General features: G+C 32.4%; 2 protein-coding genes across 4 annotated transcripts in view; both read left to right on the forward strand.

Moving 5' to 3' along the window:
* Positions 1-12,525, forward strand: part of qless (decaprenyl diphosphate synthase subunit 1 qless) — a 169,457-nt gene extending 156,932 nt beyond the window's left edge. For all 3 annotated transcript variants that reach the window (XM_067763333.1, XM_067763335.1, XM_067763334.1), the window contains exons 7-8: positions 41-235; positions 9,244-12,525. In XM_067763333.1, the coding sequence (XP_067619434.1) occupies positions 41-235; positions 9,244-9,465 (417 nt within the window). In that variant the 3' untranslated portion in view covers positions 9,466-12,525. The remainder of the gene's footprint in view (positions 1-40; positions 236-9,243) is intronic.
* The window catches only part of LOC137238408 (membrane-bound alkaline phosphatase-like), a 287,217-nt gene that overhangs the window by 45,486 nt on the left and 226,793 nt on the right, over positions 1-14,938 (forward strand). The window lies entirely within an intron of this gene.

The raw sequence follows: 14,938 nt of genomic DNA on the forward strand, positions 1-14,938 counted from the left end.
TTTATTTTTCAAAGTTTTTCTTCTATTTTGTTCTTTGCAGACGGCAGTGATCGCTGAAGCTGATGAAAACATCGCCGAATTGGCATTCCAATATGGTCGAAATGTGGGTTTGGCGTTTCAGCTGGTCGACGATATGCTGGATTTTGTCTCATCCGCCGAAACAATGGGCAAACCAACGGCAGCGGATCTAAAATTGGGTCTAGCCACAGCGCCGGTGCTTTTTGCATGCGAAAAGGTAAGTTTTGTAAAGTCGATATGAACATGAACCACACAAATTCTATGATATATGCAGCTTACTGGGAGACTTTTAACTACTACAAATCTTTTAACATTTTCTGTCAAGATTTTAAACCAAACGGATAAAAGTGAAATGATAAAACACAAAAAAGCCATAGCGATGGTTTCCATCGCCAAAAAAAACAAAAGTTTTCGGTCTTCGGTCTCGAAGTAAATTAAATCTGTTCCAAGAAAGCAGTCAGCTTTCAAAAAACAAACCATTATCTAACGATGGATCTGACGTGATTTCATCGTATAAAGCAACAAAAATTCGCAATATAAAGTAGTAATTAAAATCGTTTTTAAAAAGGCTTCAAAAAAGTAAGCGGTTCTAATAGAGTAACCGGTTCTAAAAAAGAAATCGGTTTATAAAATGTATCGGTTCAAAAATAGTAACCGTTCCCAATAAAGGTTCTAAAGAAGGAACCGGTTTTAACTAAATACCGATTCAAAAAAGTAACTGGCTTCAAAAAATAACAGCTTCAAAAAAAAAAACTGTTTCAAGCAATAACCATTTCTCATAAGTATGCGGCTACAATAAATAACCGGTTTTAATAAGTAACCGGTTAAGTAAACAACCGGCTACAAAAACCAGTTACAATAAGTATTCGATTCCAATAAGTAACCAGCTTAGTAAATAACCGATTCCACTAAATATCCTGCTGAGGCTTCAAAAAAAGTCACCGGTTCCAGTAACAAGCATAATCGATTACAAGAAGTAGGTGGTTAAAAAAAGTAACCGGTTAAAAAATCACACGGTTAAAAAATCAACCGGTTACAATAAATAACCGGTTATAAAAAAAGCGTCTTCAAAAAAGTAACCAGCTCCGAAAAAGTGACCAGTTCCAATGGAGAATCAAAAGTAAAGGCTTCAAATAAGAGTAATCAATTCCAAAAAGGAAATCGGTTCCAAAAAAATTAACGGTTCCAAAAGAATTAACCGGTTACAATAATAAACTGGTTTTAATAAAGACCCGGATGAAAAAATTAACGCTTCCAAAAGTAACCGGTTCTAATAATAAACTGGTTTTAATAAAGACCCGATAAAAAAATTAACGACTTCCGAAAATAGTGACCAGTTACAAAATGTTACCCCTTCCGAAAACTAATCGGCTCCAAAAAAGTACCTGTTTGCAAAAAGGAAGCGGTTCTAAAAAAACAGCCGGATCCAAAGAAGTAATTACGTTTCCACTTTTATAAGCAAACATTAATATTCGCTATTACAATTTCGTTTCCGTATCTACTGTCAAAATATTGAAAATAATAAGTTTGAATTCCCAGCCAGCATTTTTTGAAAAATTTAATCAAAAAATATTTAAATATCATACCCCATGATGATTAAAAACGTTCAAATTTAAAAACATTTTCTATTCGAAAATTAATGTATCGTCGGGAGAAAATGTAGCTTAAATGTGATTATTATTGAATAATCATTTATAATTCCTATTTCGAAACGCCTTTTTTTCATATATGATATCATTGTAAAATTGAGCTTTAATAGTTTTAGAGTAATATTTGACTGGTTTTCATAGTCATTTTCTGATCATAAGTATTCGTGAATATATTTCAATCGTTTTGGTTGAGATTTTTGAATCATTTTGGAATGCTATTATCATGCATTTATTCTTCTAATCTCATTCAAAATAGGATACTACATAATAATCTTATTTCATCAGGGGAAGAAAACATGCGAAAGCGAGCTATTCGAACCACAAGTAACTCGCAAACAAACTTGACCGATATACACCTGCGACTACAACATCCAACATCAACTATGATCGTCAATATCTTAAAATACGGATATGATACGGGATGTTGAAGCCGTATCCAGGGATGTCAAGATAGTTTCACTTACCTGGGGTTCAAATAGCTCACAACCTTTGTATTGTCCAATCATTATGTATTTTCTGGGAAGCTGAAGGGGAGAAATGTTTGGGGAAATCTTCGTTCGCGAGCAGCATTACATTATTTTTATCTTGAAGAATATCTTTTGCATAAATAATAAAATTGTTATATATTTTTTCTTGATTGAAAAAATATGGGTATGTGAAAAAATAAGATTTTTAATGAAAAGTAAAATTTCAATAAGTATAAAATTCATTATTCAGTCAGCAAATATTTTCATTAAATATTCAGAAAGCTGAGTGAAAAATGATAATAATTTTTGATCAGCTAAACTAAACACATTTGATTCAAATATGATTGCAAAATGTGATTGAAAATCTATATTCAGCTTTTGTTCATCGAAAGGTAAACATATTTAATTATTCTTTTTGTTGCTTTTTATGAAATATTAAAATTTAGTCATAAAAGGACTTCCAAAATGATTCCAAAAAGTGATCGAAAAATGATTTTCGGTGTTTGATCATCAAGAGTATTCATATTTGATTATTTCTTTTGTTCAATTGTATGATAACTCATTATTTAGTCAGAAAGAGTAATCAAATTGTATTGATATGCAGGGGAATTCAAAATTTAATCATCTAAATGCTGAGCTGGAACATAAATGTACGCACACATTTATAAACCTACTTATTTAAACCTGTATATATGTACTTGTGTATGTAAATAAAGAACGCATATTGATAATGTCAAATCATTTATCATTCCGTTGATAATTGCTACTTATTCTAAAATTGGTATGCACTGTCTAAGTTTCAAAACAAATTATACTTTTTTAATGTTTATTCTAATCAAATAAATCTCGACATAAATGCTTATTTTTGCACTTTAAAATTCATTCATGTATACAATAATATAGTTCCTTATGTTCACTGCCTCGACGTGATAAACGGTTATTGATTGTTGAATTAAGAACATTACTACAATTTAATGTGTTTATTATGCGAAATTTTATTTGTAAAGAAGGCACACACATCCTTGTTAAGATATATGATTTATGATTGCCTGATTTATGATGCTTTGTTGGATGCAATACATTTGTAAATGCGATATATGTAAATCCTTGTATGATGATTAAGTCGGTAGATTAACATAGGTAATTGTGCATAATTTTTTTTTTTTGAGCCGCAGTCATTTTAGGGGAGGTATTTTGGCGAAGATAACTAAATACTAAGTTAAGAATATAAACAAAGTGATTCCAACTGTATATTCTTAAACTCAATAAACACTAAAAAAAATGTTGTCTGGATTAGACCGGGTAAGACGACCATCACTGCGATCAGGTTGTTATCAATCATGATATATAATTGTTATTTGATCTTTTTGTCTTGAACGTGAAGGACAAGGGCTTTATAGAGGAAGGGTAAAGGTTTGTTTGATTCAAAAACGCTCTCTCTTAATATAAATTCAATACAAACTGTGGTGAGATGGGACATTCAAGAAACAAGTTCTGAGATAAAGCATTCTTCAACCGGAATCTGAGGTAGCGAGTTCTTGACACGAATTTGGTTTCTTCGATAAAGCTTTCATGAAGGGCGTTTTTTAAGCAAATTTTGAGATTGATCATTTTCGAACTGGCAGTCTTAGCCAGGGGCGGCAACTGTTATTCCTTTTATAATACAATTCCTTGCAAAACTATTAATTTTGGGCATTGAATATATTTGGATCAAGATAAAAATTATTTTCGGATTTTTATTACCTGAGTCCGATAGAAATAGTTAAACTCAGACTTTCAAAAATAAAAGTCGGGAAAAAAAAATTTTTTAATTCGGATAACCCGTTTCTTTTTTATCAAGCCGGACTTTTATTTTGGCCTTAAAAAATAAAAGTTCGGATTTATCTTTTATTTCCGGACTTTTATTTTTAAAATAGATAGAACTATCGGACTCAAAAAATAAAAACAGATTTTACTTTTATATGTGGACTTTTATGGAAAAAGTTCGAAAAATAACAAGTAAGGAAGGCTAAGTTCGGGTGTAACCGAACATTACATACTCAGCTGAGAGCTTTGGAGACAAAATAAGGGAAAATCACCATGGAGGAAAATGAACCTAGGGTAACCCTGGAATGTGTTTGTATGACATGGGTATCAAATGGAAGGTATTAAAAAGTATTTTAAAAGGGAGTGGTCCTTAGTTCTATAGGTGGACGCCTTTTCGAGGTGTCGCCATAGAGGTGGATCAGGGGTGACTCTAGAATGCGTTTGTACGATATGGGTATCAAATGAAAGGTGCTAATGGGTATTTTAAAAGGGAGTGGGCCTTAGTTCTATAGGTGGACGCCTTTTCGAGATAGTAGGCCTTAGTTCTATAGGTGGTCGCCTTTTCGAGATATCCACTTAAAGATAGTCCAGGGGTGACTCTAGAATTTGTTTATACGATATGGGTATCAAATGAAAGGTTTTAATGGGTTTTTTAAAAGGGAATGGGCCTTAGTTCTATAGGTGGTCGCCTTTTCGAGATATCCACATAAAGATAGTCCAGGGGTGACTCTAGAATTTGTTTTTACGATATGGGTATCAGATTAAAGATATTAATGAGGGTTTTAAAAGGGAGTGGCCCTTAGTTGTATATGTGAAGGAGCTTTTGAGATATCGACCACAGTGTGGACCAGGGTGACCCAGAACATCATCTGTCGGGTTCCGCTAATTTATTTTTATATATAATTCCACGATACTGCTCCTACCAAGATTCCAAGGGCTTTTGATTTCGCCCTGCAGAACTTTTTCATTTTCTTCTACTTAATATGGTAGGGTTGACACCCATTTTACAAAGTTTTTTCTAAAGTTATACTTTGCGTCAATAAACCAATCGAATTACAATGTTTCATCCCTTTTTTCATATTTGGTATAGAATTATGGCATTTTTTTAATTTTTCGTAATTTTCGATATCGAAAAACTGGGCGTGGTCATAGTCGGATTTCGGACATTTTTGTATCTTGGTAGTTCAGATAAGTACGTGAACTAAGTTTAGTAAAGATATATCGATTTTTGCTCAAGTTATCGTGTTAATGGCCGAGCGGAAGGACAGACGGTCGACTGCGTATAAAAAATGGGCGTGGCTTCAACCGATTTCGCCCATTTTCACAGAAAACAGTTATGGTCATAGAATCTATGTCCCTACCAAATTTCATAAGGGTTGGTGTATTTTTGTTCGACTTATGGCATTAAAAATACTCTAGACAAATTAAATGAAAAAGGGTGGAGCCACGCCCATTTTGAAATTTTCTTTTATTTTTGTATTTTGTTGCACCATATCATTACTGGAGTTGAATGTAGACATAATTTACTTATATGCTGTAAAGATATTCAATTTTTTGTTAAAATTTGACTTTTAAAAAAATTTTTTTAAAAAGTGGGCGTGTTCGTAATCCGATTTTGCTAATTTTTATTTAGCACACATATAGTAGTAGGAGTAACGTTCTTGCCAAATTTCATCATGATATCTTCAACGACTGCCAAATTGCAGCTTGCAAAATTTTGAAATAATCTTCTTTTAAAAGTGGGCGGTGCCACGCCCATTGTCCAAAATTTTACTAATTTTCTATTCTGCGCCATAAGGTCAATCCACCCGCCAAGTTTCATCGCTTTGGTAATGAATTATCGCACTTTTTCTGTGTTTCGAAATTTTCGATATCGAAAAAGTGGGCGTGGTTATGATCCGATTTCGTTCATTTTAAATAGCGATCTGAGATGAGTGCTCAGGAACCTACATACCAAATTTCATCCAGATACCTCAAAATTTACTCAAGTTATCGTGTTTACGGACGGACGGACAAACGGACGGACATGGCTAAATGAATTTATTTTTTCGCCTATATCTGTCTCGATTAGTTTATGCCGTTACGGATTACCGTTATGCGAACAAAATTAATATACTCTGTGAGCTCTGCTCAGCTGAGTGAAAAAAGGATGCATAATTCGACGTTATATTGCTGTAGGGATACCTGGGAACTCAAACATTTTCACCTAGGAAAATTTTTTAACCAGGACTTTTTTTCAAATCCGACAGAAATTATGGAATTCGATTAAGTTTAGTTTGGTTTTCTCAAATCAATCAAACTTTTTGGTTCAATTCGAGTTGCTTATAAAAAGTTGCATTTGAGAAACTACTAAAATCGCTCGATATGTGTTCACAATCGATTCGACCTTTTTTTAAATCAAATATGCCGCACATGTTAGCATTTGTTGAGCTTTGAAGCTGATAAAATGGGGCAGAAATTACGATAAGCTTCTTATCTGGGGTATATGCTATATATACGACCGATCTCTATAATTTCTTCAGACAACAATATATCGAATGCTGAGTGAAATATCACTCCAACTCGGTTGCTGTTTCCAACACGTCCTATCAGAGAAAAAGTGTGAAAACGCCCTATTTCATTATTTGTTTCAAACACGCCCTAGCTGAGCTCAAATTCAATACATTTGGAAATTAGTTATGACAACTCAGATCGTCATCCTGATCATTTTGGTATACTTATTGTTGGGTCTATCTCTTCTACTTTAAGATTTTGAGATCCGTGAAAAGCTTTACCATATAATTTTCATGAAAAGTATAGAAATGGAAGTCACGAATGGGTTAATATATATATGGGTGGGTTAAAACACCATAAGTTGGGTATTATAGTGTAAGGAAGGCAATGGCGATGTAACAAGTTTGATTTAAGAATTAAAAAAGGTCAACAATGGGTTAACACATGACCACTAATGGGTAAAGCGTTTGATTTTAGTAAACAAGTTAAAAGATGGGTTAAAACACTGAAAATGAGCTCCTTAAGTCTAGATTATGTGGCTCTGAAGTAAAAATATTTATTTCAGAATTTTGAGCAAATCCATTTGGTCTAGAACAATAAAGGGTGTTTTGATTGCGCTTAACTGTATATAATCAGCGTTTTTCCTTTGCAAAAAAAATCCTACAAGGTTATTCCAATATGCCACGCAAGCATATATATTACCGTAATATATTATTAAGAAATAGCAATGACTCAAATCTAAATAAAACAAATACGCAACGATGCTTAGCAAATTGAAAACGAATAATTACTGATTGCGCATGGTAGAGATCATCATAAACCCAGCTGACATCACATATTATGGAATTTTGCTCTATTCCGCTGTACTTTAATGTCAATCGTCACATTAGTATCCCCCATATCATTCCACCATAGTAGAAATCACTAAAGCTCCTGTTGTTTCACCCGTTCTGCACATCATTACTCAATATACGAGCACAGCAGCGTAATCAAATTGAATAGTTTTGCAAAAATTGATATGCAAAGCAATTTAAGTGGACGTGACACGCATTTCGAAATCGTGTTATTTGGACCCAACCAATGTTAGTAAGCAATTGCCATCAGGCGGCTGAGCGTAGAGAGCATAAAGTGATTTACTAACGACAGCAGCAAAGACAAACAGCTACCTGTGTTGTGCGTCAAACGAATTATGTATTTAGTAAATAAAAAAAAAAATTGCTATAAACAAAGTTGTTGTACTTGTTTGTGTTTGTGTGTTTCTGAACATTTGACAGTCGTATATTGACAGCTGTGACAAGTACAGTGTGACAGTTTCTTGCATGGAATGTCATAAGCGTAACATTTTAAATGGTGACATCCTAAAGCAGTTGAAATAGATGAGTGAAAGTCGGAAATTCAGTAAATAAGATATACATACATACATATTAGTTGACCTGAAAAGCTGCATACTTTAAGGCGCCAATTATGATTTTTATAATAAATATCTTAAAATTACACTTAACTATTGATTCGTATTTTCTAGTCAGATAACATCGTTAAACCAAGCCGTATATATGTTTTTTTTATCAAACCATCAAATTCCTATATGTAAATAAATTTTGTACCAAACTTAGGGTTCTTATATCCAGGCTTTAAAAAGGAGTAAATGAAACACGTTTACTTTTTTATAACTGGTAACATTTTTAGAATCGGTTACTTTTTTAGAACCGGTTACATTTTTAGAACTAGTCACTTTTATAGAACCGGTTACTTTGTTTTAGGGCCGGTTCCTTTTTAAGAACCGGTTAATTTTTTAGAAGTGGTTATTTTTTTGGACCGCCCTGCAAAAATCGTTGGATCATGTGGTCTACTGGAGTACTTACCATTATACTCCACTGTAATGCAGCAATGGACCAACTAATGTTTCTACACGAACACATTGTAAGCCGATCATTGATCCTTTTTAACGATTGTAATCACTAAACAATGTTTATTGGACTGTGGGTACTCCATGGATTACTCTGATGTAATGCGGAGCTGGAGTATATGGTCCAGTCCTAGGACATCGCAATGTTAATTGGACCATATTTTTTTGTATGAATTGTGGTTAATTTTGGAGTACTCGGTTGGTTCATAGCGAGTACTCCATACATGCATGCATGGAGTACTCGCGATTTTTGCAGGGCGGTAACATTTTTAGAACGTTATGTCTCTTCCTACTATCTTTTTTGCGGCTGAACTAATTCTCTTTAATGTTTTAATGATCTTGTTTTCTGTCCTGTAAGAATAATATCTTTGTCCATGTTTAGCGGTATAAATTAAGCAATTGTGCGTGCCTGCTTAACGTAATTACTGGAAATCCCTGCTATGATTCAGAGATAATATTTTTCTTGCAAAGTTTAGCCATAAAATAATTAAGAAACTGAATGTGACCGTTGATTTCAGTGACATATATTCGAATTAAGTTTAACAGTGGCTTACGTAGTTCGTAATGGTAGTACACTTGTGAGTAAAAGAATAGCAGTAAAAAGTTATTAGACAAATTTTAAGAGTTATTTTCTTCGTTGTGTAAAAAAATTTATGAATAATATAAAAAAAAAGTAAATTAATTTCAAAAACGTTTTCGAAAACTGTTAAGTATGCAGTTTTGTAGCTCAATTCAAGTCTGAAGTCATCGCAGTTGGGGTTCACAGATTAATTTCAAAGCGCACGCAGCTAAAATAAAGTCAAAAGATAGTGTATAGTTATATCAATACAACTTATATGTATTCAATATAAACAACACAACATTTTTCAAAATTAAGCAATAATTCTCTCTCATTTCTTTGCAGTATCCTGAACTCAATCCAATGATAATGCGTCGGTTTACCGAACCCGGCGATGTTGAACGTGCCTTCGAATTAGTCCACAAATCGCACGGACTCGAGCAAACACGCTTTTTAGCCAAAAAGCATTGTATCGAAGCGATACGATTGTCACAGGAGCTAACCGAATCACCGTACCAAAAAGGTCTGCAAGTTGTAGCAGATTTAGTCATTAATCGTATGAAATAATAGCATAAGAAAGGGTGCAAGGGGGCTGCTGGTGCAACAAAATCAATAAAAAGAAATCCCATAACATGATGAAAATACTTATACATTTATGTATATATATTAGGGTGGGTAGATTTGTATGGACGAAAGTTTACCGATATCGCGCCATCGATTTTTCGATAGGATTTGGGCTCAGAAAAAAGTTCCACTACGCATACCCAAAAAAAAATTATTTTGGAGCCTGAGAAATTTCATTTTTTTTTACTTTTTTCGACTTTGATTTTTAAGGTTTTTTTCATGACCTACTAAAAAATTTTCATATGTACACCTGTCCGACCCAAAAATGTCCGCTAAAAACGTATATTTTTTTTTAAAAAACTGTTATTGCCAACGTTTTTAGCGGACATTTTTGGGTCGGACAGGGTATAGATGAAAATTTTACAATCAAATGAAAATTCTTTTAGTAGGTCATGAAAAAAACCTTAAAAATCAAAGTCGAAAAACAGTACAAAAAAAAAATGAAATTTCGCAGGCTCTAAAATTATTTTTTTGTGTATGCGTAGTGGAACTTTTTTTCCTGAGCTCAAATCCTATCGAAAAATCGATAGCGCGATATCGGTTAATAAATCGACCCAGTCTAATATATATATTATTATTTATAATTATAAATTAGAAATTTAGTTATAATGCGAAAAAGAAGTCCAAAATAAATTATGAATAGTTTTATATAAGAAAACAAAAATAATAAAAAGCAAAAAAATACATAAAAAAAGACAAAAATAACGGAAACACGCAAAATGGTGCATTTTTTGCGTATTGAGTAAGCAAAATGAAATAAAATGAAAATACAACACTGCGTAATGACTTTTGGGTGAAGCTGCGCTGGTTTGCACCATTAAAAAATATATTTTTTTTAATCTAAGCAGGAGAAATTCATATAATTTAAATAATGTTAGAATTATGCTAGTAAGTTTTGTTGGAATTGTAAATAGTTTAAAAGAAAAACAAACAAACACTAATTTAGGGACGCATATACAGAATATGTATGAATTATAGACATTAGGGCGATTCCTAAAAATCAAATGAACGACCACGAGCGACTTACCTTATCTGTCTCCAATCGGCACTAAAATTTTTGTGTTATATCTTTCAGTGTGGTATTACTGTTTGAAGACGTGAGCGTGGAACAAGTCGTTCATTTGATTTTGACTGGCTTAATAGATATATATATATTAGGATGCTTTTCATTTTCAGTCAATATTTTTCTTCCTTGTCCTATCTGAAAAAAGATAATCAAATTAAAAAAAAATATTATAAAAAAAAAATTATTAATACTAAATTCAGAGGAAAAATTTAATTTGTTGCTTCTATAGGATTTTAGGTATTGAAATTTTTTGTTTTTGCAAGCGTTGGCCTGTGAAATGGTTTTTATTTATAGGCGACACTAAGACGTTTTAATAATACATTTTCTTGTGCTTTTTCTAGTAGTTTTGTAGCGATTTCTTATGGGCCTTCAAATTTATAATGAGTTTTTAAAGCAACGCAAAAAAAATGTTCGCTTGAAAAGGTTACACCTTAATGTACACATTAGTGATATTACGGAAGTGAGTTTACTGCAAGGGTATCAGAATTGGGTTTTATATATTCAGTTTCTATCAGAACGCCCCTGCTTATGTCAAAATGTATAGAATTTAAGAATAGATAAAACATTTTTGAAATTTTGAGATAGGAAGTTTTTCGAACAAATTTTGACATAGGTGGTTTTGAAATTGATTGATTGTGTCTTCGAAACAACAGCCGAGGTAGGGTGATATTCCACTCAGCAATCCTTATATAGTGAAACCGAAAGATTCCTAGTTCTAGTTTAATGGCTTCTTTCGATTCAAGCTTAAGTTAAATAAGGACCAAGTCTTCAATCATTTAGTTATACTTTTGTTTATATTAGCAAATTTTTGTACCTGTCGACGGGTTATTTCGTACGTGAAATTAATTTTCGAGTCCCACTGTTAATTATCCGTATGTCCGATGGCGCTGTAGGCCAAAGTTTTTGCGACCTATGAATATTAATTGTCATCACTTAACCTCTATGCGCGCTTTGGCTAAGTTTTATAGCATTTTTCTTAAGTTTCTTAAACATTTATTCAAATTGTGTTTAATTTATTTTTTGGTATGAAGAGTTAGTGTTATAAATGCGAAAATTATAAACAAAACTTAACTGTTTTTTAAAATATATTTGTCGTGCCGAAAAACAGGCATATTCTTATTTAATTATCTGGTTATGTAATCAAGTATGAGGAAAGATTTATTAATGGGTTTCGAACTCTCGAAAAAGTCATTAACTTAGAACTATTGGAACCTTAGTCTATTCATTATTTTGGTTTCACTTAAAAAAGTATTTTTTCAACATATTAGCTTCACTTGTAAGTTTGTATTTAAGTAACTCTTATACACAAAAAAACAAAAAAAAAAAAAACATTTTTACGTATACACACTCGTACCCCTCTTTCAGGTGTTTCCGTGTAATTGGTTGGGTTTTCTTGATAAAATTGGTTGTTCTTATTTGAGATATCAATTTGTAAGTCAGGGTATGTTCTTGCAATAATTTAATTAGTTAATAACTAATTTATAAATTCTGTAAATAATTTGGTTTCCTGATTTCGGTATGAGTACAGTCGTTTTTATATTCGGAAATTCCGAACCCTTAGAAACGCAGATCCATCCCAGGTATTCATAAGCACATTAGGGTGGTTTATTAGCAGGTAATCTTTTTGCAAATGTTAGGTAGAACAAAGGAAAAAAGAATCTTGTTACCTTATATTGTTGAATGAAATAAGTTAAGCCAAACGTTAAATTATGCAGGTGTATATAAATCAATAAATGCACATACATTGTTATTTTATTTAACTAATATATACAACTATGTTTATGGTATGTATGTCAGTGTGTTACTACTCTATTTAAGTTAAACAAAAAAATAAATAAAATTAAAAAAATAACAACTGACAGCAAAATTAAACAATCAAACGGGAGCAAGGTTGGTTAAAACGAAACTTAGTTTGTACAAAAATTAAACAAGAAAATTATGTAATATGCATGTACAATGATTTGCACATATTTTGAAAGAGTAGTAGCATTTAGGTAAATAGAGCTAAAGGAAATAACTGTAAAAATGTACATAATTTTTGTACAAAATATACAATTCGGAAAGGTTAGTTAAAAAGAAAAAAAGGAAAAATAAATAAATATATACAAATGTGAAGCTATGGCAAAGAATTAAATAATGAAAATTTTAAAAAGTTAAAAAAAAAGTTAAAATAATATTTTTAAATGTATTTACGTGTATAAAAAAATAAAGCTAAATGCTAATGCGAAATCTATGAACAAATATAAATTAATAGTTTAAAAATTTATTGAATGTTTTTGTTGCCAAGAAAATGCAAATTATATAATTTTTAACTGAAGGTGTCTATGTTTGCTGAGAAATCCATTCTATTATTTGTTTTATCATATTTTGTTTTTGTTTTTAATAATAATGGGCATGAAAATGTAAGTCACTAATTTTCATTTATATATTTTTTTTGTGAACATTGCAAGCTAGGCGTAAATATTTTAGTCAATATTATTATCTCTACTAAGTATTTTCTATTATTTATGAATTATTATTTGAAACTATTCCGTTTCACTTCAAACAAGTTTCATAAAACTTTTGTTGCGTTTCATAGTCGAATATCAATTCTAAATTTGTATTAATTACGATTTTGTACCTTTATTACAATTGCAAAATTTTTGAAAAATTTTACAATTCTAGAAAAATTAAATAATTAAAATTTCTATTCACTTTTAGCTCAACTTTTGTAATTTTACAATGTTGATATAATGCAATTTGTATGAATGTAAATTAATATGTGAAACGTTTTTTACAAACGTTGATATATGTAAAAGGAACGATAATACAAAAATAGTTTTTTACGGATAAATTTCAGACAAACGTGCGAAATGTTATGATAATTAAAAAGTAATAAAATATATATAAAAAACAACATACATATACTTTGGTCGTTTGTTTTTCAGCGATGGGTTTTATGGCCATGGTTACTTCACGCGGGAATGCTTGCTGTGGAACAAATTTTGGTCCTCTTCTTCATGTTGTTTTTTCCAGATTTTTACTTTTCGGGGAACACCCAAAGATAATTGTATGGAATTTTTATAATAATAATAATAATAATAAACCCAACATTATTAATCAAATAAAAAAGACCTTCACCTTGAAATGGTATTGCACAGGTGTTTGAAGCTCAGATTGATTATGAAGACTTGGGTTTTCAGTGCTAGTTTAAGTTAAGTAGTGTTTAAACCTGCTGTCTGGCCTCATTAATGGTGATGAGCAATAAATTTTGAAATTGCATTTTAAACGTCCAGCCTAATGTAAAAATATGGAAAGAATTTGAGGATTGTATTGTATAGAATCGTTCCAAGAAACATGGAATAAGCACCAGCTGGAAATATTTGGCAAGCGCATGTTCGACAGAGCCGGTAAACTCCAAAACCCATGTATTCCAGACGCCATAGAACAAGCATTATTCCTTCACGCAGGCGTCATGTTCTTAGACCTACAAAAAATCACTTTTAGTAACGGCTTAGCAATTTAACACAAATTCAGGCAGGCTGGCCTTATTGGAAACCAAATTAGACGTACAAAACTTCTTACCTCACCTTAGAGGTTGCGGGGAGAGTGGCAGACACATATGAAGCAGTGCAAGGATCACTTTTCGGTCCTGATCTATAGAACGTCAGCTGTGGTAATATTTGCAAAAACAAAATGGCTCAATTTGCCCATAGTCCAGCTGACAGGCATAGAACCCGAATTAAAATTCATAACAACTCCCCTCGAATGTAGTCTCAAAGAATGTAGATAGCTATTAATGTGTAACAGTAGACCCTGCAACTAACAGATATCGTTGCTAAGCAGGCTTATTGTAAATATCGGAGGACCTACATACCGCTAAAGGAAGATGTTATTTGATTTCAGCCTATCCACGCTACTGTTCGGTTCTGAACTGCAAACAAACACACTTCACGTTAAGAAATATCGAAAACTCATAACTTCTGCATAGCAAAGAGCAGGTCTGAGAGTAGCCTCCTCTTATCGCATAGTATCAGGACTAGACGTACAAGTGATAAGCGAAACAACCCCCCTTGACCTATACGCGCAAGAAGAAGGAAGACTATGGGTAAACGAAGATTCATCTACTTTAAATTCGTTTGAAAAGATAGCAGGGAAAGCGACAGGACAGGGATATTAATCACAGATACGTGCCAGCGACTTTGGCTAGTTAAAGTATCATGCTTCCCAAATGCTCTCTGGAATTGGGTACTTCAGAAGGTACTTGTTCAGAGTGAAAAGCGTTGAAGATCTTAGGAGCGTTTAAGGCGCTGCAGACGAAGAGTGAATCATTGCGAAAAGTCGCTAGATCCCAAATGTCATTGGCGATGG

The sequence above is a fragment of the Eurosta solidaginis genome, chromosome 1 (assembly GCF_040869045.1).
Source record: "Eurosta solidaginis isolate ZX-2024a chromosome 1, ASM4086904v1, whole genome shotgun sequence".
Classification (NCBI taxonomy): Eukaryota; Metazoa; Arthropoda; class Insecta; order Diptera; family Tephritidae; genus Eurosta; species Eurosta solidaginis.